The following is a 27,796-nucleotide window of genomic DNA, read 5'->3' as shown; positions in this document are numbered from 1 at the left end:
GTCTATGATAATTGTCGTATCATATGTTTAGTTGTCAAGATATCTGAAGAGTAGTTTTGTTATGAATTATGTGAGTGACTTGAAGTGGTTTATTTACCTGTTCATGCAGGGAGAAGTGCGAATATGTTGAGGTACTTTATTTCCTTTGTTAAACAGCAAACACATCGTTTCTCAAATAATATTAAATGAAAAATATTTCCCCTTCATTAATTTAGACATATTATTGTGTTAGTACATTGCTAGAAAATTATGTGGCTTATTATGAAACAATGTGAAATCAGATAATATGCGATTAGTAGCTTTTGGGTATTAAATTATTTTTTAATTTAACTTTTCAATATAACCGAATACTTTAACGTTGCGCCCACAAGTTTAGTAGGCGTGGCCGGCGTAATACTTAAGGCCCAAGTATTAAATCTAATCTTTCGTATCTGTTCAAGGACGGTATTGTCTCGTAGTTTGTGTAGGTGGGATTGCGTAATTTAGTAGGCGTAAGTAACGTTTTAGTGGTGTTGAAGTAATATTTGTATTTTTGTAATACGTTAGTTGGTATGTGCAGTTATTGGTAATAATATATTTGATCAAAAATAATATATTTGAGATTTGCGCTATAATTTCATCATGCATTACATATAACATCATAGCATGTAATTTCAGGGTTTACTGACAGTAATTCTGAAGGATAGCTTTCAAAATAATTATTGTTTACAAACGGAACACATTTGAGGCTTACAAGCCTTTTCAAGGTTAATGACAATGGTGAGTTAATACTTATAATTTAAATTTAAAATTATATTTAAAAAAAAAAAACTAATTCTGTGAAAAAAATATTTTGTAAAAATAATGGACACTTAACAATCAATTTGTGACTACGTAGTGTGCATGATATTTTGACTAAACAACAAACAAATAAAACCACTGGACAAATATAATAACACACCCAGGAATAACAAGACAGCAGCCGACCATCGAGAGAATTGTAAGGCGCAGCAAATAAAAAACAAGGACTGAGCATATAAAAATCAAACCTAGATAAGCCACTCTTTTCACCATTAAATAAGGAGGCGAATAGCTTAATGGCAATAGGTTAATAATAAGTTAATTATACGTTAGGTTAAGTCAGTTACATTAATTTTATGTAAAATCATTGTTAAAACATTTTTATTTAATGTACTTCTTATTTTAACCAAACTAACCATCTTTCGCTTCAGTTATTTATTCACAGTATTTCCCAGAAACTGTTACTCTTCATAATTACAAACTTCTCTCTTATTGATTCTAGCCACTAGTTCCCATATAGTAGTCAACAGTCTTTGACTCGCACATTTGGTTTTAGATTACCCACAACAAATCATTAGCACTGTTGAAGGGGAAGGGGGCAGTGTAATTCTTCCGGGATTAGGAAGTTAACCTCAGCATGAATAAAGCGTGAAGTACGGTTACCATTGAAGCAGTAACTGTGTAAAATATTGTAGCCCTTAATCGAATATGATTCAAAGTGTGCACACTGCAAGGTGTATGTCCTGTTAAGGTTGACAGCAAATATAAAAAAAAAAAAAGAGTTGCTGAACTCGTCGACTTACAGATAGTGCTATGTTAAAAATGGCTAGCCCCTGGAATGAAATTTTTTTTTGTGGATGTTAAATTAGTTTTTCTGCAAAAGTAACAAACATTTTTATGTATGCAACAGTTTAAAAGTATTACTTAATTGATGTTTTATTTTTATTTGTTTTATTTATTTTAAGTCTCACGGTTAATTACTGAAGCACAAGAGACCTCCAAAATTATAGTGGGCCCCTAACCACTAGGATACCAACTCACTGCTCATAAATTTGTATTATGCCGGAATGTTGGGATCAAAACCACGACCCTTGCCACATTATTGATATGCATTACGGATCCACTGATTAATGCATTATTACAGTAATCTAATGACAATATATGTGGAATCGTGTCTTTTGCACTTGTCTCCTACTTTGGCTTATGGTTTTTCCAATTATAACTCTTCAAATTAGTGGGTTTGGCTACAACTGGTACTCCTATATAAATTTTCACAAAATTATAGAATATAAAGTATATTTTGACGCAGCACACAATTTAATGTACTGAATGAAAAATAGCAAACATTTACTGCAGTGAATAACAGACATACAGAGTGATACAAAATGTTTACAATCTCAACAGTGTGCTAGCTGCACCCGCCTTGACTCACTTTTTTTAACAGTTCTCTTGGCAAGTAAGCTGATCAGTCAGCGTTGGTGCCCATGTGCTGTTTGCAGTCCGTCCCACGCTTAGGTTGCAGTACAGAGAAAACTGCAACCACTCATGCCAGATTGATACCGTCCAGCTTGTTAACATTAAAAATCTTATTTTTTATACCATCTTTAATTATGGTAAGAAAGATATAATTTTTTTTTTGGGGGGGGGGGGGGGGAGACCGTAAATTAGTGTCTATTGACAGTATTACTACAGTCGTAGTGTTTCTGAGAAAACCATTGAATGCTGAAAACCAAATATTATTTCACAGAATAAACTATTTGTAGCAGTTGGTCACTATTGATAAACAAGGCATTCCATAAAATTCAGTGCAGTGCTAAAACATTTTTAATATTAAATGATGTAAAAAATTGTTGACAAAAACAGTTAAAAACCAAGATGTCATCTTTCAATTACAACACCTTAGAAATAATAATAATAAAAAAAAGAGAATATTATCAGTTGATGTTCTTGATGAAATACAAGAAAATATATTTGCAAAATTCTTATTCCAAAATTTCCTTTTAAAATAAAATGTTTTATTACATTATAAAGTTGTGATTGAAACTTTAGTGCACACGGAAACAAAGCCGGCGCCAACAGCAGAAATGGTGCACTGTAAAAGAGCGAGTAAGGATGCAGTGCTGTGCCGCAGGTGAGAGGAGGGAGTCGCCGCGCGGAGTCCTAGCAGCCTGTGAGCTGCTGCGTGGGCGGGCACCATAGGGCGGCGACGCATGGCGGCCTCGCGACCCCCCGACGACAGCCTGGTCACGTACAAGCTGGTGGTGGTGGGCGACGGGGGAGTGGGCAAGAGCGCCATCACCATCCAGTTCTTCCAGAAGCTGTTCGTCACCGACTACGACCCCACCATCGAGGACAGCTACATCCAGCACACCCAGGTGGACGGGCAGTGGTGCATTCTGGACGGTGAGTGCTTGCTTCGCCCCCAGCTCGCTCGCCTCCGGCCGAGACGACCCGCCGTTTCCCGAAGGGTTTTCTCGGGCACTCCCGTCCGTTTCCCCTGCCACGTCAGCGTCTCGTCACTTTTCATCTCTGATGACCTGGATCTCGGCGAGACTTTAAGGTCAATCCATTTCCAGTTTCTAGCCTGCCATGTTCGTATTTCCCATTCCCCCTCCTAAATTTATAATTTTTATAGGCTAAGGAAATAATTTTAAAATGTAATCATTGAAATTATTTTGTGATTATTTATTTGTTTTAGCCTCCTTATAAATGTGGTTCATATCAGAAAAAGGAGATATCTAGTTTTACAGCAATGTTACATATAGGTACATCAATACATCTTGGAAGTAACTTACGTACTGATAATAGTTGTAAGTTTTTACAAATTCTTGTTTTAGACGCAGGTATCATATGGACAAACATCAAAGGGTGTACAAATTGGTTAGTTTACTTTTTACCCAGGTCAGCTTAATATTATAAATAATGTATTTAACATAAAGATTACAGTTTTGAGTGTTACAAAATATATATTTAACATAATATGTATGTACTACATATGAACATTATTACAGGATACTTCATTGCAAATCAACAACACACTTTCCAATATAATTCTGATCAATATAAACTTATTGTAAGTTACTGTGATGCAAATTGTCAAACAAAAAATTTTGTTTATGGATAATTGTTTGTCTTTTTACATGAAGCAAATATTGTTTAGCATGATCTAGCGACAAAATTCATGGTAAAGTGTTACTTTCAAAGAATATATAATACAACAAAGGAAATTATTGTAAAAACAATAATAGTAAATAATACAATTAAAAATAAAATTATGGAAATTCAATAGGTAACCCAGCATGGTAAGTGAAGCAGTATCTTAATTGCTGCTTGTGAAGCAGTATCTTAATTGCTGCCTGATATGGATTCAGTAGAGATGTTAATTTTCCAGAAAAGTGTTTTTGGGTAAATTTTCTGAGTTATACTTTCACAGAAACAAACAATCAAATTTTGTCAACTTTAATTTATCCAAACAGAACCAAGTAAAACAAGCTCTGATACTTTAATTTCTGCAGCTGTGAACTTTTATAGTATAATAAGGACTATATATTTCACTAATTGTATTATTATTATTTAATGTACACTGTAGTGTTTTTTTGCAAAATGCATACAGTACCTACACTCCCGATTATCCGCAAAATTAAGTGGCAGGGCCACCGCGGATAGTGAAAATCACGGATAATCCGCAAAAGAGCCGAAAATGGGAAACAAAAAAGGAAACATCAATTTCAACTTAAAAATCTTAAACATTTATGTACAGTAAAAGTTACAATTAACAGTAAAAAAAATTTAATGATGCTAAAATTGTAAAATTTTACTGAATAATTAACATGCAATACATTTCAGTAACGTAAACATAAAAGTGCTCAACAATACTGTAACGCCCCTCGTGCCTCAAAGTTGAATTATTTTAAATTAATTAAAAAGAGCCTTGGAAACTTGCTGGGTAAGAAAAATAAGAAAATTAAGTAATTGACCAGAGGTGGCACGAGGTGGAGAACAAGATAATTTGGATCTCCCTGACACAAGCAACTTGGGAGGAGTATGGATCTTTTAAGGGAAGAAGGTATATCTTAATAAATTAACACTACACAAGTAGCTTGGTCTATAGGTTCCCTGGTTTATTATTAAGGAATTTTGTGTTCGTATTATTCAAACCTGACAATAAAAATCTTAGTAAATAACAAAGTTAAAGGGGGCGCCCCAGGAGTAATTAAAACAGTACATGTTACACCTTAGCAAAAATTATTACATAATTAAAATTTAAAAATTGCACCAAATTTGAATGTCCCAACAATTACATCGCTGATTAGTTTTGTTGATTCTACATATTCTTGAGGAAAGCACTGTTCGCTGGTAGGCTATTCATTTGATTTATGTAGTTCGTAGCTAGAAAGTGGGGGGGGGGGGGGGGATGTTGATTTCACATTACCACCCGGGTCTTCAAAAAATAACGTCGGGTCGCGGAAACCTCTCTTCTAACGTGACCCGCAGTGGAGGTGCGGGACCACGAGCTGGGAGCGATTTCTCTCTCCAGCACTTCGACCCTGTCTGAAACCCAAATCAAATCCAAAACGAATTAGACTTGCTTCCAGACAGTCCTATACCGTCGGCGCAAAAGGCCAACAAACGGGAATGGGGGGGGGGGGAAAGGAAAAAAAAATTACTCACCAACCAGGGTGTAGAGTTCGGAGCTCACTAGGTGTCTCGCGCCGACATCAGGATGCCGCGGACCGAGAAATCAGGATGCGCGGACGAAACCGGAATTTTTAGAATTAAATAAGAATAAATAAAAATTTAACTACGCATGACTTTTCTAAAAACTACCTCTGCCTGGCTACTGTACAAACGGGATCACATCCCTTAAGCAAACTGACTACATTCTCGTGCACGCGAAAATCACCGTTCCCGCAAAAAGCCTCTTAGCGCAGAGGACGTAGGTGAGACGAGGTCAGTAGCCGAGGTCAGAGGGCTGAGTCCCCGCAATCGGCCAAAACCCCTAATTAAATCGGGCGGTAAGGCCCCGGGTCAAAGGAGGGGGTAGGTTCGGTTCTAAGCCGAAAATTTCCGAAGGAGTCCGAGGCGGTCGTGGCAACAACACGACATGCGCGCTCTCTACCGGACCGAAACGAAAACAAAGAACAATCGACTTCTCCGGGCCGCGAGAGGAAAGCATAGTGCCTTATGGCACCGCGACGCTGCCTTCTAACGGCGTAAGGGGGAACTACTTGAGGTGGTGAGCAGACTTGCCACCAGGTGTCATGAGGGTAAGCTCTGCACGCTGGCGACCAGGCCCGCGGTTACTTTTTTTGCCGCTAGATGTCAGGGATGTGTCTGTCGGACCCGGGAGAAGGTTTTTGCATCAGGTCATCGTCCCGTCCGGTCACTGCTCTTAGCTTAATTTCTCAGAACTAAAGTGAGGAGGAGAGAGAGGAAGGGGGGCAGAAATAGCCACTAAGGTGGGAACGCAGCTCCACTGGAGACTGCTTCGTGACGAGACATGCTTTTCTCAGCAGGCCTATACAAGGTAGCAGCTTGCAGCCCAGGAGCTGCTCAAAGCAGTTTTGGTCATGCAGGGAATTAAAATTACAAACTCGGGGCGTGACTGCAGGCGAGAGAAATTTCAACCGGGCTGACCATGTCCACATTAGACAGCAAAATATCAGATTGGCCCCCTGGAAAGGGGCTTCGGTCCACTGGCACCAAGTTTAAATCGGTGGCGTACACCGGCCTAACAAAAAGTAAATCACCCCCATTAACCACCAGACAAATTAAAAAAAATGGAAACCCCAAAAAAAATTTAAAATTATAGAATAAATTAAAAAAGTGACGAAATGCCTAATTTCCGGCACATACTCCCCCGCTTGAATGCGGAGCATATAGGGAAGAAAAAAAAACAACACTTACACTGCTCAGTAAAACTAGTACCAGGTTCGCCTGTATCCTACTACTTATATTCTAACACCTTTGAGACGCGTCCGCCTCTCAGGCACAACATATCGATAACCCTTAAACAAACTTATTAACTAAGAGCTTATTAACTAAGTGGCCACTTAAAACTAATACAACGTAAAGCTAGCATTCTTATTTCTAGTACCATGGATTTTTAAGACCTCGAGGATTTCTGGCATGCCTAATATTAGAGAGTTCCCTATGTTAGGGTAAAGAAATTAAACACATCTACTTTAAGTCAGCATGTGTTTTCTTTAGATGGGAGATGTGCGCTTTGGTCACGAATTCTCCTGAACTGGGGTCAGCTAGGCTAACCGTAACTGGCGTTAAAAATCGCTGTATTTGAAAAGGACCTCTCCAGCGGTACGCCAGCTTGGCGGAAAACTTATCCACTGCCTTGCTGAGTGGGTGTGCCTTACAAAGCACAAAATCGCCTACCCTATAAGGGTTAGGAGATCTGTTTTCGTTGTATTTCTTTTTTCTGCTCTCATGAGCCAGGTTGAGATTTTTACGAGCTCGTCTCCAAAGCTCCCTGATGTCTCTCGGATCATCGGGCAATAGGTCATTCAAAGACCAAAGATTTGAAAGAGGGGTATTAGGTCCGTAAGTGAACATGAGTTCGAAAGGAGTACTTTTGTGTCCTTCATGATGTGCATAATTAAAGGCCATTTGCAGCCACACCAAATTCGAATCCCATTTATCCTGCTCCTGCGCATGGTAAGCTATTAGAGCAGACCGGAGATTGCGGTTGAATCTCTCAGCATGCGAGGGCTGTGGATAATAAGGCGAGGTTGTGACGTGCAGAATGCCATGTGAGAAGCACATGTTCTTAAAAATCCTAGCCGTGAACTGGGTTGCATTATCTGACACTACTATAGACGGGACTCCCGACGTCTTGAAGATCTGATTACGTAGCGCAGATACAGTGTTTTCTGCGGTGGCTTTTCGCATGGGGATGAGCCAGACAAATTTTGTGAAGGCGTCAATACACACCAGCAGCATAGTGTTTCCTGTCTTTGAGCGCGGGAAAGGCCCGACAAAGTCGATAAACATCTTTTGCATGGGGCGCTCAGCCACATCTGAAGTTAAATAACCGAAACGAGTGTTCTGCGCTGGCTTACTCAGCGCACAGATTTTGCATAGTTTCACCTGCTCGGTGATGTCCTTGTGCATGCCGTCCCACACGAAATGACGTCGGATACCCTGAATGGTCTTATATATACCGAGGTGTGCGCCCACCGGCGAGGTGTGATAATAATGGAATATCATATTACGTAGATTTTGCGGGAGCACGATTTTGTATGTTTTTGATTGGGGGGTGCGTTTTTGCAACAGCCCCTTAGACATCCTAAAGTATTTTGGCGCCGTTCCTGAACTAAAACGTTTAATAATACTGGAAATGTGTGGGTCAGCTTCCTGCTGGCTCTGTAAATCCTGAAATGCCAACGGAAAGTCTGTCAATAGGGCTTGACATAAGAGTGGTGTTCCTTCGGGCGGAGTCTGAGTTGGGTTTTCGAACATGCGAGACAGTGTGTCCGCTACTATATTCTGTGTGCCCCGAATATGTTGGATTTTGAACTTCAAAGAGGAAATTTTTGCAATCCATCGCCCGAGTTTCCCTAATTGTTTCGGGTGTGCCAGAAGCCAGGCTAATGCCTGATTATCTGTCTCTAACAGGAATTCCCTGTGTTCTATAAATTGGCGGAATTTGTCAATGCCAAATACCACGGCGAGGCATTCTAATTCGTAGATCGAGGAGGCTTTCCTCTCGGCGTGGGTAAGTGTCCGCGACGCAAACGCAATGGGCTGTCTACAGCCTTCGACTTCCTGTGACAGTACTGCGCCTATAGCCACACTGGACGCATCAGTCTGTAAAATGAAAGGTTTGGTGAAGTCTGCCATGCGGAGTACAGGCGGGGAAGAAATCGCCTGTTTCAGGAAATTAAAAGCTTTTTCTTGTTCCGGACCCCATGTGAAAGGTGTGTTTTTCTTACGCAACGTATTTAGTGGTGCTGCGTGCTCAGCGAAATTAGGAATATATTTTGAATAAAAATTTGCCATACCAATAAAACGTGAAATACCCTTAGGGTTTGTGGGAGGCGGAAAATCACGAATAGCTTGAGTACGTGAAGGATCAATGGTGACTCCCTTGCTAGAAACCAGGTGTCCTAGAAAAGACAGTTCTTGGACTGCAAACTTAACCTTTTTTGTGTTGACAGTTAACCCCGCTTTACGAAATCTACTTAGGACTTCCTCTAAATGTTTGATGTGTTCTTCAAATGTTTCTGAATATACGACGACATCGTCTAGGTAGTTGTACACTGTTTTGAATTTTAGATCTCCTAGTATCTGATCCAGGAGTCGAGTTAGTACTTGGGCTCCCGTGGCAAGTCCGAAAGGTACTACTGTGTATTGGTACAAGTTCCAAGGGACACAGAAGGCTGTGATGGGTTTTGAATCCGCAGTAAGGGGAATTTGGTGGTAGGCAGAATTTAGATCAAACACACTAAAATATTTGGCTTTACTGAACCAATGAAAAGCAGTGTTTAGGTCTGGCAAAGGTATGTTTTGTATCACTATTTTCTCATTAACTTTTCTATAATCAATTACACATCGTTGTTGATCCTTGCCCTTAGGCACCAGAAAAGCTGGGGAACTGTAGGCGGAGGTCGAGGGTTCGATTACCCCTTTTCCCAAAAGCTCCTGAACATGATTGCGCATCGTCTGCATCTTAGGGCCTAAAAATTGATAAGGGTGAGATTTCACTGGTATTTTATCCGCTAACTCAATTTGGTACTCGACTAATTTTGTGCGACCTAATTTACTAGTCAAGACATCTGGAAAAGTTCTGCATAATTTATCAATGGCGGCCCGCTGCTGTGTATTAAGGTGCTCGTGTGAAGTGGTGTTACCCTGATCCAAGATGGCTGCCGTTGGCTCGGCCGGAGCTGAAACTATTTGTTCAGGGGTCCCACAAGGAATAGGATAACCCATGTTGAATTCTTCGCCTGAAGATTAATGATTAGACCTGTCTTGGCAATGAAATCAGACCCGTAGATTAGGTCTGTGGCAAGTTGATCAGACACCAAAAATGGGAAATTCCATGAATATAAATCAATCTTCACCTTGATCACAACTGCTAACATAATATTTAATGGCTGCTCTGAAGCTGTGAAACATTGTAACTTAGTGGTCTCAGTCTTTAGAATTAATTTGCTCTGTTTTAACTTGTTAAATAACTGCCCAGAAATCAGGCTGCGCGCTGATCCTGTATCAATTAGTCCCGGTACAGTGTGTTCGCCAATCGTTGTTACTGCATACGGAATTACTGTAGGAATATTACCAAAAATTTGGTGGCACTTTCTCTTGCCCTTATTTGTAGGATCAACACACGTTTTACATGAGTACGTGTGCGTTGAATTACCATATCCCTTATTTTTGTTATTTCTCCTGCTATTGTGCTTTCTTTCTTTATGTTTGTGACCTCGCTTGTTACTTTTATTCCTGGACTCCTTGTTGTTAGGATTATTGTTTTTGTGTAATGGTGTTTCTTGTGTACTGCCATTACTTGGCGCAAGTTGAACTTCCCACTTATAAGAAAAATTTTTAACACTTGAATTTTTCGGTGGCCCTGAATAAGGTTGTTCAGGCCACCGCGTTATGCGTTTTTTGGAGTGTCGCCATTTTGTTTGTTGTTTTTGTGGTAACACTGGGCCAGGGAATGCCCGTCTCTTTTACAGAAAGTACAATGTGCATTTTGTTGATATCTCCCTTGTGGCCTTGAAGAGAAAAATGTATTGCCCTGATGTTTCTGTGCTGCATTCTTATGTTGCGAATTACTGCGCTCCGTTCCCGCGCTGCTACCTTGTTGACTAGCGAATGTGGCTTGTTTATTTCGCTGAAAATCAGCGTATTCTATGTTTGTGGCGTGTACGCAAAGTTTGTCAAGCTCAGCATAATTTTGGGGGCGTGCCTGGAACACTGAGCGCGAGCGCTCCGCTGGGTTCAAACCGTCTAGAATCGTACTCACGACCTCTCTCTCGGAAACCTTTAGCCTGAGTACCTGGTTGGCTTCGCGTATGTCAGCCACGTAATTTGGCAAGGCTTCATTACGCTGCTGCAGTCGGTTAAACCACTCCAACCGGATGTTTGTGAGTAGCCTACTCGGTATACAAAAATTTAACACGTCTTCATGAAACTCGTCGAAAGTGAGGTCATTCTCAATGGCTGCCATGATCCTCTCACTTAGGGGAGCTTGGGTGTACGGGTAAACAATTTCAAAAATTTGTTTGTCGGGAATCCCTCCCTTTTGTCGTAGCTTTAACAAGACTCGAAGGAAATCAATCAGTTTGTGTGCGTCCAGACCCGACGCCTCTGGCAAATCCTTGAGTAACCTTTCTACAGGATGGGTGATTTTTCCATAGAAACTGTAGCCAGTTTCTGGGGCTGTCGTGCTCCGCAATACTGAGTCGTGGGGCTGAGCCGCGGCTCCTGCCGGCTGAGGTGAAGGCTGGTGTGACACCGGGTGCGACTGAGTCTGTTCCCGAGTCGCACCCAAGGGGCTGATTTGTGGTGGAGTGAGCTGGGGCGTTGTGAGTGGCGGCTGCAGAATACCAGCACTCGGAAGTGGGGTGGTTTGCCATGAAGGAAACTGTGGCTGAAATTGAGCATAAGGGTTAAAATAGCCCTGAGCGATCGGATACGGGAAAAACATGTTTGGTGGGTATGGTTGCGTCATTTGGTGTGCCAAGGTTGGTAATCCCTGTGAAAATGTCACGCTAGTGACGGGGTGGGTTGTCACATGACTCGTTGTAATGTTTGTCGCCGCTGTCGTCGACTGCACAAGCGGCTCTGAATGAGTGGTAGATACGTGTATCGGTTGGTTTGGAAGCGACGTTAGTGGCTGTGAGTCAGGGGCTGCGTCTGGTAATCTGCTCGTTTCCGTCTCCTGTCTGTTTACCGTCGCCCGTACTTCTGATTGTCGCGTGTCGGGTTGCTCTACTCCCAGGGGCAAGCTAGGAGCGTCCCCTTCCGGGAAGGCGGGACAATCGATGCCTAAAGCCTGTACCCCAGCCACATAATGCTGACTGCGTCGTGTGTCTTCCAAAACGGCTGCTCTCGCCGCCAATTTTGAATGGAAACCTGCCGTCTGTTGCAAACATCGTTCTACCTCTTTTATATAAATTCCATGGAGAAGGTCTGCCGAAAGCTGTTTCAGGTTTTGCAAACGTCGGGTAACATGTTTTAGCCTGACTATATGTCGCTCGACATTGGGTAAATTTTCCTCCACATCTAGATAGCTTACGAAAGCCGATATATCATAAAACTTGGCGCAAGCAAGGTTGAATTCTTCAGTTACATCTAAATCCAAATTCGCTACACTAGTGGGCACACCATCATGAAGGGCGGCCCTGAGCCTCTTCCTGAGGACTTGGACATTGCCACTGGAGGGCAAATTGCGTAGCTGTAACTCATAGGTCAGCTCATCTGACAGCAATAACTCCGGCTTAAACATACTGCTCGGACGTAAATTACTGCTAATTAAAACAAAAATTTAACACACATGTACGATTCAAACGTACACCATAAATACTCCTCTCTTAACAACTATCTTAATTTTAAATACCTCCTAAGGCTTCCTATCTTAATATAAACTACCAACTAACCCCAATGCGCGGGGAGTAAGTCACACTTTCAAGGTGGGGGGGTATGTGCCCAAACTTATTTGCGTAAAGAGTCGCCGTACTACTCAGACAACTGCGCGAACGTCCCCTGTCAGGTTGACCTGCACCACCTGTATATGTCCACAAGGGGATTGACCTGCCGCTCGCAAGGTCGTCTCCCACGATGGACAAGGGAGAGGGGTGTGCGGGAGGAACAGGGCCGTGTCGTCGCCCTCAGATAACGGGCGTGTCGCTGGCTCAAGCGGGGTGATGGGGAGGGGGGGGGGGGACGCCAGCTGAGGCGAGAGATAAGACACGTCTCGCTGCCGGCCTGCTAGCGGACCGGACGCCGCGACTTCTTGCGCTGCGCGCAGACTAAGTCCGCACGGGACTTTAAAACTCAATCATAACTTTAAAATAGAAAAGCAATATAACTACCGGGTGTACCAGCGATCAGTTCACAATGTTATTATTACAAAATTGCTATCACAAAAATTAATTAATTTAATTTTTAAATTTTTTTTTTATATTTTATTTTAGGTATGCCTACTTTATTTAGGTATGCCTATAGACCAAACCATGCTCTGCTACCAATTGTAACGCCCCTCGTGCCTCAAAGTTGAATTATTTTAAATTAATTAAAAAGAGCCTTGGAAACTTGCTGGGTAAGAAAAATAAGAAAATTAAGTAATTGACCAGAGGTGGCACGAGGTGGAGAACAAGATAATTTGGATCTCCCTGACACAAGCAACTTGGGAGGAGTATGGATCTTTTAAGGGAAGAAGGTATATCTTAATAAATTAACACTACACAAGTAGCTTGGTCTATAGGTTCCCTGGTTTATTATTAAGGAATTTTGTGTTCGTATTATTCAAACCTGACAATAAAAATCTTAGTAAATAACAAAGTTAAAGGGGGCGCCCCAGGAGTAATTAAAACAGTACATGTTACACCTTAGCAAAAATTATTACATAATTAAAATTTAAAAATTGCACCAAATTTGAATGTCCCAACAATTACATCGCTGATTAGTTTTGTTGATTCTACATATTCTTGAGGAAAGCACTGTTCGCTGGTAGGCTATTCATTTGATTTATGTAGTTCGTAGCTAGAAAGTGGGGGGGGGGGGGGGATGTTGATTTCACATTACCACCCGGGTCTTCAAAAAATAACGTCGGGTCGCGGAAACCTCTCTTCTAACGTGACCCGCAGTGGAGGTGCGGGACCACGAGCTGGGAGCGATTTCTCTCTCCAGCACTTCGACCCTGTCTGAAACCCAAATCAAATCCAAAACGAATTAGACTTGCTTCCAGACAGTCCTATACCGTCGGCGCAAAAGGCCAACAAACGGGAATGGGGGGGGGGAAAGGAAAAAAAAATTACTCACCAACCAGGGTGTAGAGTTCGGAGCTCACTAGGTGTCTCGCGCCGACATCAGGATGCCGCGGACCGAGAAATCAGGATGCGCGGACGAAACCGGAATTTTTAGAATTAAATAAGAATAAATAAAAATTTAACTACGCATGACTTTTCTAAAAACTACCTCTGCCTGGCTACTGTACAAACGGGATCACATCCCTTAAGCAAACTGACTACATTCTCGTGCACGCGAAAATCACCGTTCCCGCAAAAAGCCTCTTAGCGCAGAGGACGTAGGTGAGACGAGGTCAGAGGGCTGAGTCCCCGCAATCGGCCAAAACCCCTAATTAAATCGGGCGGTAAGGCCCCGGGTCAAAGGAGGGGGTAGGTTCGGTTCTAAGCCGAAAATTTCCGAAGGAGTCCGAGGCGGTCGTGGCAACAACACGACATGCGCGCTCTCTACCGGACCGAAACGAAAACAAAGAACAATCGACTTCTCCGGGCCGCGAGAGGAAAGCATAGTGCCTTATGGCACCGCGACGCTGCCTTCTAACGGCGTAAGGGGGAACTACTTGAGGTGGTGAGCAGACTTGCCACCAGGTGTCATGAGGGTAAGCTCTGCACGCTGGCGACCAGGCCCGCGGTTACTTTTTTTGCCGCTAGATGTCAGGGATGTGTCTGTCGGACCCGGGAGAAGGTTTTTGCATCAGGTCATCGTCCCGTCCGGTCACTGCTCTTAGCTTAATTTCTCAGAACTAAAGTGAGGAGGAGAGAGAGGAAGGGGGGCAGAAATAGCCACTAAGGTGGGAACGCAGCTCCACTGGAGACTGCTTCGTGACGAGACATGCTTTTCTCAGCAGGCCTATACAAGGTAGCAGCTTGCAGCCCAGGAGCTGCTCAAAGCAGTTTTGGTCATGCAGGGAATTAAAATTACAAACTCGGGGCGTGACTGCAGGCGAGAGAAATTTCAACCGGGCTGACCATGTCCACATTAGACAGCAAAATATCAGATTGGCCCCCTGGAAAGGGGCTTCGGTCCACTGGCACCAAGTTTAAATCGGTGGCGTACACCGGCCTAACAAAAAGTAAATCACCCCCATTAACCACCAGACAAATTAAAAAAAATGGAAACCCCAAAAAAAATTTAAAATTATAGAATAAATTAAAAAAGTGACGAAATGCCTAATTTCCGGCACAATACGACTAGAAACAAAGCGCGACAGAGACATAAAAAGCAACGCATGCCGGCCTACTGCGTGAGTTCCGAGAAGGCCTGTGGTGTTTTAGCTGTATACTGCGCGCAACAAACTCGTCAGGAGAGTTCAAATTTGCTCACTTGTAATCAAACGATTTACATGTTGTGTATTTTTTCGTAGCATGCGCGGATAATAGGGAGTTTACTACTGTACCAGTGTATCACATGAAAAGGTGGTGTGGAACTGGGGAGACTGTTGCGATGGTAGCGCCCCAGTAACGCTGTGTTCCGACAGTCCTGGACACGGCGGGACAGGAGGAATTCAGCGCCATGCGGGAGCAGTACATGAGGAAGGGAGATGGCTTTCTCCTGGTGTACTCGGTCACAGACAAGCAGAGCTACGAGAACATCGTCAACTTCCACACGCAGATACTCAGAGTCAAAGACAGGTGAGATGTTCCCTGACACACTCGTGTGCCAAGTGGACTCAATCTTGCACGTGTCTGCTGTTTTGACATTTGTAAATTAAAGAGGGAAAAATATGTAAAAAAAAATTGGCTGTCTGTAAAGTCGGTTTACGGACGATAGTTTAACGTGACAACGTCATAGCAAAACATTGATGAAATGACTGCATACTTTTATGAAAAAAAATTGAATCATTTTTATTGAATTATCACTATTTTGTATGGATACAAAGAAGGAGTGAAATGAAATCTTCAATTTAACTGATAAATTTTCTTTTATTTGCACTCATTAATTCAAATATGTTTATTACTTTAACGGAGAGATTATTTAACTATAACTTTTATAAATGTTTTCTATTTAACTTCTTCCAATCTGTGTTATTCTGTTAAGGATAGGACGATAGGAAAAGTAGGAAACGAATGGGAGTGTTTCAAGTTTAATGTGCCTCGAAAAAGTCAAATCGATGGTTGTTCCAATCGAGTGGAAGAGAGATAGATGCGGTGCAAGCGTACAATGAGCATAACGGGACACAGTGTAACGGGAAAATGTGCGTAATGGGACACTTTTTCATTTCCCAAGATGAGTCAAAGTAGCAAAACACATGACCAAAAAACCACACAGACCTAGGAACCAACAGAAAACCTAGCAGTTGTACCAGGCCCATTAAGAAAACAAGGGGAGAAAAAATGGTTGCAACATAATTTTTTGGTTGTACTGTGCTGCTGTTCAACATTATGTGGAAGCCATGTACGTATATCTGTGTGTCACATGCATCTAGATTATGAACAGGATAAAAGATAAAAGTTATGATTTCTACAGAATATTTATTGCTTTGACTTTACTCTGAAAAACAATTTTGTAGATCATTTTAGGTTCACTCTGTGGAAGTAAAAAAAAAAAGGTAGTTTTTCTTTTAGATTTATTGTAACAATGTTATGAGGTTGTGAAAGTTGCAGTTTTGGGTGTATTATTGCAGTAGCAATAATAATAATAATAACAATAATACAGTTTGGCATTTGAAACTCATGAACATCATAGAACATAATCTATATTTAAACAGCAGATAGGATCCAAGCATACTTCCGTTTATAATAATTGGCAAGTAAGAGCACAAGCCAGCATGTGTAGTACAGAACTCCTGGAGTACGATTCAGACTCGCACATGCCTGCTTTATTTCCCATAAGGGGTCCACCTGCCTGCCACACAGTTATGCAATTAGGGTTTTTGAAGTGCACGTTTGTGCCATAAACTACTGAACGTATTCACAATCCACTTTTGCGTGAAATGGTTCAAATCTTCGGACAACATGGAATGTTTATTTTCACTGTATTTGGCATTTGGTAAAACATTAATTTCAAGCCCTTCAACGTGGCCTAAAAGGCATTTTCCGAAATGCTGTATTTTAAGCCTTCCAAGTGAATATGTAGATGTACATCACCCATTTTAGTAATTTATAGGTTACAGCAGAAAAATCTCCTTGATGTATGCACAGGCTATTAACCTGTAATAAAAGAGTCCCTGACTTCTCCAAGTTTGGAAAAAAAAAAAAAATTCCCTATCCACTGATATTAGTTAGTCACAAATAACTACCAAACATTAAAATTACAAATCGTGACTCGTAGGCACACTATACATACTTCTCTATTGCAATCATTTTATCACTCTGCTGTCGACAGCACTAAAATATACTTTCGAGCAAAAAGGAATGAAAGGGAAAAAATTTTTCTAACAGGTTGGAAACAAGGAAAAAGAGAATGTGTACGTGGAAGCGGTATGTCTTTGCATTGACTTTGATTTTTCGATAACCTCGCCATTAAAAAAAACTTCCCTGACTATTTACGAAACTCCCTGTTGCTGAAAATCCTCTGCCCTTTTCCCAGGTTTTCTTTTTCACTGTTGCTAACCACCCCGATGCAGCACAACAAAAACGGTACGCCTGCTCACTGCTTTGAACGCCGTGGCAACTGGGCACTTGCATGCATCAGTGCTTCCTGGTCTGTTGTCTATAAATTAAAGAGAGAAAAATATGTAAAAAAAAATTTCCTGTGATGATTTATCATTTTTTTAAATGGTTTTCACTTTTCATGTACACTAGTACTAACTTAATTTTTTTAAGTGTGTTTATTAAAAAAAAATAACCTTTTCATAGTGTTTTTGTGTACTTAAAACTATATGTTTTTTTTTTTTTAATTATATAACTATTTTATCCTGTTTTTACTTAACCTTTTTTCATTTGACTTCTGTATTAATAATTTTCTCCATAGCACTGTTGGGCTACCAAACTGGAGTATAAATTGCATTTAAATGAGCACCCTAACGTCAGACTATTTACGAAACTCCCCTGTTGCTGAAAATCCTCTTGCCCTATCCCAGATTTTCTTTGTTTTCACCACACAGTCTGTTATTTTCTGCTTACTATTTAAAAAAAAAAACCGGACGCAGCAAATATCGTGAGTGTTCTTTCCTTCTATGGTACTAAAAAAACAGATTAGAACAAAAAGTTCAAGTTTACCAATGTATTCAAACCAGGGAGTACAGAGACAATTTTAGTGTCGCGACTTTTACTTAAATGAAATAATGGAAACTACGAAAATTGTGTTCATCAGTACCACAGATGTTCTTGTTCCTACTAGTTTCTGAGAAATTACATTACACTGCACGCCTGCCCGCTGCCTGGAACGTGGCGGCGTGCGTCGGCGCTTGCCGGTGTGTTGTCCGAGGTGTTGTCGCAGCGTGGTCAGTAGTAGAGGTGGCGTGCGCAGGGACCTGTACCCCATGCTGCTGGTGGCCAACAAGGTGGACCTGGTGCACCTGCGCAAGGTGACGGAGGAGGCGGGGCGGGAGCTGGCCCACCGGCTGTCCATCCCGTACATCGAGACCAGCGCCAAGGACCCGCCGCTCAACGTGGACGCTGCATTCCATGAGGTGACCGGCGCGTCAGCAGAGTTTCAACAGGGACGCGAGAGAAAAATAAATATACAGTACAATTATTTTAAAAAAAAAATTTTTTAAAAAAGTTGCTTCGTGAAAAGAGAAAAAATACACATGAGCGTTACTGTTTTTAGAAAGTCAACTGATATGTTATATTCGTGATTCAGATCTCTTCTCAAAGAAATCATTGCGGGAATGTTACCGGCGCGTCAGTCGAGTTTTAACAGGGACGCAAGAGAGAAATAATATACAGTACAATTATTGAAAAAAAAAAAATTTTTGAAAAAAAGTTGCTCCGTAAAAAGAAAAAAAATACACATGAGCGTTACTGTTTTTTTAAAAGTCAACTGATGTCATGTTGCATTCGTGATTCAGATCTCTTCTCAAAGAAATCATTACGGGAATGTACACGTGGAATGTAATTCACTGGAAAATGATGAACAGTGCACTGAATTGTAAACAGACTGTATCGATAAACTCAGCCTGGTAGCCGAGGTCAGCAGTCGACATCCGCTCCCTAAGATCTGAACGTGAGTGACTCGATTGGTGCCGATTACAAAACGTGTGCCAAACCGTAGAATGCTGTATATATATTAAAGACCTCTCAAGTATTAGGGAAACATGGGTGCCAGGGTGGTCTGGTCTCTCTCGCCTTTCGCCCAAGGCGAGCTGGATTCCAACCCAGATAATTCACTAGTTGGGAACGTGGGGGACTTTCACATGAGCCGTTGGGTTTTATCAGGGTACTCGCATCTTTCCCTCCCAATTCATCTCATCAGTGCTTCAGTTCATGCATCAACTCCCCTTTTTGTCTTGAATGATCTTGATTTTGATGAAAAGCTTAATTAGTTTATTAATTTTGAATATCCCAGATTGTAGCTACATGTAATTCTATTTTATTTTAAGCATTTTGTGAAATCCATGGTGGTGGATTTAAGCATTCATCGTGATAGTGTGAAGGGAGGGGATATCTTACTTTGAATGAAAAGGTACAAATGGTCCACTGATCCATCATTAACGGTAGGCAGTATATTTCCAATTGAACTGTTCGTATGGTAGCCAGTGAATAAAATATAGTGTGATATTTTTATTTTGTTTTGAAGAAAGTTGATTTCATAAGCAGCACTCATGTATAGCAGACATTGCATTTAATCGCTTTTGGATAGAAGCTTATATTTTATTCTGCAGTCTCCTGGGATGTGCAGTGTTGCTAAATCCACTCATGTTTGAATACAATACGCAGAAGGGACTACAGAACTATCTGGTTTTGTGGAATTGTGGCATTCCTATGCTTGCTCATATGATTATTATTACTTTTCTCATTACCATGCATTGCAAAGCTTTGTTCTGCTATAGCAGAAACCATTGTGTTACAAAAGAAAAATATTCTGTGTGCCTATTATCTAGTGATATTCAAGTGAGAATTTTTATCAGAATTAGGTTTTTGGCACTTAACTCTCTCTTTAATATATTTACTTTTTGTGTGGGATTAAAACAGGTTTGATTATTCACTTTATCCATTTACATTTCGGTACATACATCATTTTCCAAGTTTTTTTTAATAAATTGCATGTTAATCTTATTTGTGCGGAACAGGTAGGCTTTGCATAATTAAGTACCCCACCCTTCTGCATGGCTTTTTTTTTTTAGTAAAGGATGGCTTCTGTAGGTTTAGAAGTTGTGATGTTTGAGGTATTTTTTTTTTCAGGTTGTGCGCATCATACGCAACCAGCCACCAGCTGAGCTAGAGAAGAATCGAAGAAAACGAAGGCACAGCACAAAGTGCATACTGCTCTAACAAACTGTCATTAACTCAACTGGTGCTCACTACTCTTATGTATTGTCCTTGTTGTACTTGGTGGGAGAAAAAAAACGCACATTGTAATTGTAGAATTATTTTTGAGAAAGAATTATACTTGTTACATAAGATGTTTATTATATCCTGAGTGGATGCTTGTTGTGGTATGCTTTGCGTGAGTGTCTGTCGTGTTGTAGTGCTGTGGTGTTTGGTGGCACACCTGTCGTTCCCTGTGCGATGTTGAAAATACTAATGGAGTGTTTATGAAGTGTGGGTTTAGATCTGTATAGCCTACAGGTTAGTAGTAGAGTAGGCTGATGTGGTGTGATGTAGATTGCTTCTATATGTGACAATAATATTGTGCTCTATCTGCATGTTCTGAAATGTTGCCATTTAATCTGTTCCCCTTGCCCCACCCAGAACTACCTGAAAGTGTGTGAGTGTTTTGTTGAACGTCTGTGTGGCTCACTTTTGTTATGTGAAAAATTGCCAATTTTTGTTCAAGAACATTGCATCGCTTTAACAATAGTGTTTTATGTATGCATTATGTATTTATTGATGTTGCTTGTATTAAGTTTTAAGATGTTTACATGTCATGTTTTTACTAACATCGCAGAATTGAAAATATTTGTACAGCATACATTTTAATAGGTGTGCAAAAGAAATTTTATTTTGCAAAGTTGTGAAAACTGTGATGTGAAAACATGCAATCGTTTTGTTTTCTGCTGTACATAGAATGTATGTCACGGTTTGAATTTAAAGTATGCTTGATAATTCTTGTAGCTTGACATTTAATACCTATAGTCTATTTTCTGTTAAGCATTTTTCAAACCAGAGATGCAAATCTTCATGTAACATCACAGTTTATTGTAAGTTTTCTTGCAGACCGAGATTCCTGGGTCCAGTATTAATTTTTTTGGTGATAATTGCTCAAGAATTTGACGTAGGAAAGATGTGGATGAACAGAGTTTAAAATCCACTTAGAAATCATGATTTTGACAAGGGAAGTAATAATGTTTATACGCTGTAAATCGCACCAGCAAGAGTTGGTTGACTATGTAATGTTACGAAAAACTGCTGCTAAGCTTATTAGTCTGTATTAATATCTAGCTATGTTCATATGATGCTAGATTTGATGTATGTGTACAGAGTTGTCTGTGACAAGATTTAAATTGTGAGAACAGTATTCATCCACTATTTAACATCACAACAGCTCATGTGAAGTTTTTTCAATTCCTTGCTATAACTTAGAAGTTTAGTTTGAGTGTCTTGGTGGATCAACCAGCTAACCAATTGGGTTGCCTTTTGTGGGTTGATGTTAAGAGGGTTCGGAGCGCAACTAGATTAAATCCACGTCATATTTGTGAGGAAAACAAGCTCAAAGTTGATCGCAATAATTCTCAATTTTTTGCAAGTAGACAATATGTTATCTTGTCTTCAGCTCCAGGAGTAGTCAAGACGTAAACTTCAATGTCTGCCAAAATTACTTTCATCAAAATTTTTAGCCATTTAATCAAAAAGAAAATAGAATATGTTCCTATTTGTTTTGAAGTAAAACTGAATATTGTTCAAATATTAAGTGGACAAACAAATTATTATTCAGTAAAGTCCCGCTAAGCTAAACTAATTGGAGCAGAGACCTGTTTGGATTACCATATTTTGGGACTAGCAGAATAATTGCTGTAGTGTCAGATTAGCAGTCATTGTCATAATGCAAAAGCGTGTAGTAAAATACATTTCTAGAAGTGTTCTATTTTCACGTAACATGGCCTATAACATTTTTACAACCATGAAATCACTTAACTTCTTAAATTATTTTTATAAAAAAAAAAAAACAAAAAAAAATTAAAATATTTATTTTCATCCTAAACTTACTGATTTTCGGATTAGCTGGAGTCCGCTGTATTTAAACTATTGTAGAAAAATCAATATAGCCTAAAATACCCATATAAGCATCATCTAATCAGATGATTGCTACATGCCAGAGTCACTGACTGACTGGGGCCATGATGGGCAAGTGGTCAGATCACTCTTTTCCCATCAAGATGATCTGTTCGATTCTCGTCTGAGTGGAAGATGTGGCAGACTTTGCCATGAGCTAGTGAGTTTACTCGGGTACTCTGGTTTTCCCATTCATTTTCGTCTCATCACTCCTTGTATTCTCTAATGAAGAGATGTTAGGCCATTACTCTTTATTCATTGACTGAATAAATGGTATTTTTTACAACAGCAGTATTGTGATTAAATTAGTTGATTTGGACAGCTGCAAACTGATAAGAAAAATCTTCATTAATGCGGACATAATGAGAAAAATCACTTTGGTTTTCAATTGGCCCACTGTGTAATTTTCTGGGAATATGTTTGTCCAGCTTTTTTTTCGGTGTAGATTCCTTCAATGATTTGCCCAAATTATTAAATGGCATCTTTGAGGTTAATTTTCCTTTAGGCTTCTGACGACAGTTAGATCATTTTTGAGGTCATCAAGCAAATTTTTCAAAGGTTTTGCCATAATGGCGCCTTAGGTCTGTTCAGATAGTATGAAAGCTCGGTTAATGGAGACCCTGCTATATTATAATACACTTAAAATGAAGTAGGTTTTTTAAAAACAATGGATAACTGTACACAAAATGGACATGAGATCAAGTATATATCATCTGAACAAAGGGCTTGGTTCAGTTATGCCCACGCAACAGGGCTTGTAGCTTCTGCAAAGGCCATAATTATGTAGTATGGTAGTATGTTACTCAGACAAGCATCTCACCTACGTTACTCACAAAATATGTAAACCCATCTAAAATGTACTTTTGATCTTGTGCGCTGGACCCTCCATTTTTTACTTTCCTCATGAACATCTTTCCCCATGAACAGTGTGCATATCATAAGGCACTGTTCATTTGTTACGTGAACATGAACTAAGTAATATTACAGAGTTATCTATATTATCATTTTGTATTTATTTTAGTAAGAATTGGATACTTATTACATGATGTCTTTAAAGTACTTATCAAAGTATTAACGTGATACATTGCCTGCACATCTTGTGCATAATAATTTAGCCAATTATTAGTCAAAATATGCTCAACAGGGCAGTCTGGTGATGTAAAATGTGAGCATAGTTCTTGATGACTTTTTGGTTAGTGGCTTGTTAAGTGACAAAATCTGTTTTCTGCATATGTTTGTCACCCAAATTAAGTGCACTAAACCTTCCATTAAAGCTCATTTTCAGCCGCAATCTTGACTGTTGCAAATTAATCTAATACAATTTTTACAGATGCTCCAATATCAGTGCTGCCAACTTACAGGCACACCCATCAGCAATCACACTTGTACATACAATTAAACAAGTATTAAATGCTATAAAGTTTTCATGCAGATACCAGATGACAAAGTAATTAACATTTCTATACAGTAACAACATAATCCATTCAAGTACAGTAGAGTCCTACTAAACCGAATGAGTTTAGGGTGAAAAAAAAACAAAAAGACTTGAATATGTTGTATTTTAAAAATATTTTTGAATCTTGACTAAATTATCAACATGTTTAGTGATATTAAAAGTTATATGTAGTGTTATAATGCTTATAGTAATGTATTTTACTACACACTATTATTGTACTACAGCAATTATTCAGCTAATTTGAAAGTGTGATAATGCGAAAAGGTCTAGAACCCTAATTAGTTTCGATTACTGTAATTTAAAAAAATTCACATGTTTGGAAATCAATATGTAATAAGCAAAAATTTAAGGATTTATACTAATGTTAAGTATTTTACAAAATATTTTGAGATGTCCCTAAGTTTCTCTGTTGTAATAAATACATAACACTCCATAGTTCCATAAATTGACCTCTTTGTAGCAAATTTTGTCGGAGATATGCAGCATGTTGCCTGCTATTCATAAAATGTTCTGCAAATTCTTGTGACTGAAGGTTTTGTTGACTAATTGCATCGTGGTTGCTCGTTGGAAGTTCAGTTTCTTGGTTGTTACTGATGACACTTCTATTGTATCATATTTTGAAATATTTCTTCATTAAATCCTAAATTATCAACAAAAAAAATCCAAAAAGGTGGGTGAAGCAGAGCCTTCAGTTGACTGGCTTTCAAAATAAAATAAAAAATTGTGTAAAAACTTTTGTGTTTTAAAAATGAATTATTGCAAAACTGAACCCCACTGAGAAGAGTTGTGTGTGCAATGTCTATTTTACCGCATAATAATTTATTGTACAGTTTTGATTGGGCTGGTCATTTGGTTTATAGGATGAACGCCCCCTACCTCCCTCCTCCTATGCAAAGTGCACAAGAGGGCGGTGGACCAGGTTCTGAACTGTGTGTTTGGTTGGACCTTGTAGAAGCATGGTTTCCAGGCAATGTTACGTGTTTTTAAGTGTCTTTGCAACTGTGATGTGTTTAATGTTCTCTGCCTTTTTTTTTTTTTTTTTTACTGTTTTGTTGTGAATTACTGAACAGTTTTTCCAGAATAGATAAATTTTAAATTACTTGACAAAAAGTTTTTTTTTGTGAATAGTGGATATATTTTATTTTTCTTTATCTATCAAGAGAAAGGTTTGTAACACTTAAATTTTTATGTCGGGTAAAGTCGTGACACATCAAATGTTTCCTTGCACGCCCACATTCATAATTTTAAAAACTGTGTGGATTCCTAATGTTTGTATGTAATGCACTCTTGTTGGTGTGAGTCTGTCAGATGATAAATGTTGCCATGGACAACCTAATGTTTTGTCTGGTGACAAAAAAATTACGCTTATAATACTTGTAATGCAACTGATGTAAAAAAAATTCAGCAAGTAGTTTTCTTTTTCTTTTTAAAAAGGTATGTTAATTGCCACAGTGATAGTGAAACAGACAATGTTCTTTTCCTGGAATTTTTTTTTTTATACATTAGTGCCATATGGTCACTAAAAAATGTGCAGTGGTGTTTGCTATACACTTTAAGTATGTGAAATATCTAAATATGCTGGAGCATCCCCCTCCCCTCCTAATTTCACATAAAAAAGAAAGCACTTCTGTTGAAAATAATTTGCCAATTAATATGATTTACTCTACCCTTTCATATGTGTATGACATTTGTGAATCAAAAGTAAATTTTATATATACATACATAGATTTGGCTAACATGTGAATGGTTTGCATACATAGATTTTTAAATGAATGAGGTGGATATGATTCACAATGGTAAATGAAGCTAGTCATGAACATTTTGGTTTTTATTGTATTAGTGATAATGTTACTTGACTTCTAAGACTTGCCAAGTATAATTTAGTCTTCAGACAAGTTTTCCAAGCAGCTGAGGAAAATTTGGTGCAGTTTAGTTTTTTTGCTGTCAACGAAATACTCAAATTTTATGAATAAATTTTTTGTAAGCTGCATTTTTTCTTTATTTTAGTCAGATAGTGACATTTGTATAGCATTTCATTATGTAGTCTAGTTTTATAGTTTTAGTGTAACCAAATAAGATATTTCTACAAATATACAAGTAATTGTAGGCTTGTGCAAATATCAGTTTTAGAGTTTGAATTGGAAAACAAATACCAAATTATTTACTTTAATAAAATTCAATTAAAGAAAAAGTTTGGCTAAAAAGTTGAGTTCCACTATTTACCTCCTGGCTCCATCATCAGATCAGTTAGATGGTGCCAAATTACAGTATTGTCATCTGGATTACATATATACTTGCAAAGTTTCAAGTTGATACTACAGTCAGAAGTAGGTTAAAATTGACTTCCAAGATTTTGTACATAGTTCGTTAGTTACAAGTGAAGCTAATATAAGTTAGTAAACATATAGTTTAAAAAAAACCGCTTTTATCATAAAATTAAAATTTATTACCAGTCAATATGGTATTGTATACTGTAACACAAAAACACAGCAGACTTGTGATCCTCTGTGCCAATCAAAAGGAGACCATGTATCTCCAGGAAAGGCTGAAGAAAATCTCATTTGTGATCACATTAAGGATAAGTCACCAGTCTTGTGGTGCCTAGCAGTAAAATGGCCAATGTTCACATGGTGACAAATGCGGGGGGTGTAGGAAGTACGTAGTAGGTGCCAATGCTTCCGGGCAGTTGTCGACATAAAAGGGGAGGAATGCAAGCTCATTGGTGTATCCCGACGGGAAAGGGGAAGAGAGCTGTCAGACGTGACTTCGCTGCCTGGTCCGCTCCTGGGCAGCTGATGGTGTTGCACATTATTACACTGCATTATAAGCTATGTACAATCAAGGTTCCCACACACCCACTTCAGCTCGTTATCGTTTCACTGTCTCATCCATCTGGCTAAACAACAGTATATATGTACTAAAATAAATGTTAAAAATTCCCAATCAAACACCTTTTGACAAATATACACATCATCAAAGACTTTAAAACGTTTTCCTGCACAATATACAGCTTTTAATGTCATTTTGATCAAAACTATGTACCCAACACTGCCAGTTTGCTCAAGATAACAAATACATTTTTTTTTTTTATCAAACTCTCAAATTATACACTGATTGAGCTTGAACTATTCGACTACAATAGGCTTATAGATATTTAATTCTGCTTCAAATTAATACACAGTAAATTGCTTGTATCCCTTATATTATATCTACTTAAATAATTCATGAATAAATACATTCCATTTTACTAAATTTATATACCGCACACTGAAAAATTGCTGATGCTGTTTTGCACTTAGAAATTAACTATTTCCCTGTGTTTTCCACAATTTGAAGACACTTTTTCAATTCCCTGGGTTATCCCTGTCTGTAGGAACCCTGATAAAACTGCATACGTACAATTTTGTATTGTTAAGGAAATTTTTGTTTCTAATTATTTAAAACTAACTAAGCTCAAAAGCATGAACATTCCAATTCTCACATGATGAGTTCAATTTTCAGTATTTCAAATTAACTACTAGGCCTTAGTGAAATAATTTTTTTTGTATTAAAGGCAGTGGCATGGCTAACATTTTTTTAGTAGTTATTCAGTTACAATTATTCTTTGTAAGTAGGTACTAAGTATATTGAGGTTAAGATCACCAAAAAAACAAAAAAAAAACAAATGTAATAAAAAAAAATTAATTGAGACTGTTGGACAGTTCTAAACTAAGCAATAACATTATAAACATAAATTTTTTTAAAGAGTTATATTTTAAACTTGTATTATCACTTACTGTACACAAATACATTATTTGAACAGTTAGGAAAATCATTTTCCAACACTACCAGAATCTAATGAATCATAGGTTATCTTTTTTTCAGCAAAGTCTCGTGCAATTTGAATCAAATGAGCAATGATGTCTTCAAACTGATGCTTCGGAACTTTCTTACCTTTCATGTTATACACTAATAAAGGATTCTGACCCTTGGGGACAGATCCGTGAGCTTTTAGTTCAGCCAGCACCGGCTGCATCCACAGCTCTGCATTGAATTGGTCGGACAGGAAGTGCTGAAACCACATTAACATAAATAAATATATATATAATCATGAACCAGCTTACACCAGCCATATAAACACAACATCGTAGCAATGGAAAACCTTGTATGTCAATCAATTTCTGGTGATTTCAAATTCAAAATACAAAAATTCAGTAAACATTTCCTGCACTTAAAACATTTATGATGATGACCATTTGTTGAACACATACCAAAT

General features: G+C 39.0%; 2 protein-coding genes across 6 annotated transcripts in view; one reads left to right on the top strand and one right to left on the bottom strand.

Moving 5' to 3' along the window:
• LOC134534124 (ras-related protein M-Ras-like) lies at positions 1-20,528 on the top strand. Of its 4 annotated transcripts, none has more exons than XM_063372214.1 (5): positions 1-70; positions 2,912-3,183; positions 15,245-15,398; positions 18,178-18,340; positions 20,055-20,528. In XM_063372214.1, exons 2-5 carry the CDS (start codon positions 2,991-2,993, stop codon positions 20,142-20,144), a joined length of 600 nt encoding a protein of 199 aa, XP_063228284.1. In that variant the 5' UTR covers positions 1-70; positions 2,912-2,990; the 3' UTR covers positions 20,145-20,528. The 4 variants fall into 4 exon arrangements, with proteins under 4 accessions (XP_063228284.1, XP_063228282.1, XP_063228286.1 ...); XM_063372212.1 differs by having other exon boundaries at positions 2-131; XM_063372216.1 differs by lacking the exon at positions 1-70 and adding an exon at positions 207-491.
• LOC134534123 (alanine--tRNA ligase, mitochondrial) overlaps positions 20,053-27,796 on the bottom strand; it is a 30,062-nt gene continuing 22,318 nt past the window's right edge. For both annotated transcript variants that reach the window (XM_063372211.1, XM_063372210.1), the window contains exon 14: positions 20,053-27,592. In XM_063372211.1, the coding sequence (XP_063228281.1) occupies positions 27,353-27,592 (240 nt within the window). In that variant the 3' untranslated portion in view covers positions 20,053-27,352. The remainder of the gene's footprint in view (positions 27,593-27,796) is intronic.

Source organism: Bacillus rossius, chromosome 7 (genome assembly GCF_032445375.1).
Source record: "Bacillus rossius redtenbacheri isolate Brsri chromosome 7, Brsri_v3, whole genome shotgun sequence".
Lineage (NCBI taxonomy): Eukaryota > Metazoa > Arthropoda > Insecta > Phasmatodea > Bacillidae > Bacillus > Bacillus rossius.
Note: the sequence above shows the minus strand (reverse complement) of the source record. Positions and strands in the feature narration are given on the sequence as shown.

What these genes read in the sequence shown, in the direction of transcription:
- LOC134534124 (XM_063372214.1), top strand. Translation starts at nt 2,991, where the DNA reads ATGGCGGCCTCGCGACCCCCCGACGACAGCCTGGTCACGTACAAGCTG. An exon ending in GCAGTGGTGCATTCTGGACG is followed by an intron (nt 3,184 to 15,244) that starts GTGAGTGCTTGC and finishes GTGTTCCGACAG; the next exon opens with TCCTGGACACGGCGGGACAG. An exon ending in ATACTCAGAGTCAAAGACAG is followed by an intron (nt 15,399 to 18,177) that starts GTGAGATGTTCC and finishes TGGCGTGCGCAG; the next exon opens with GGACCTGTACCCCATGCTGC.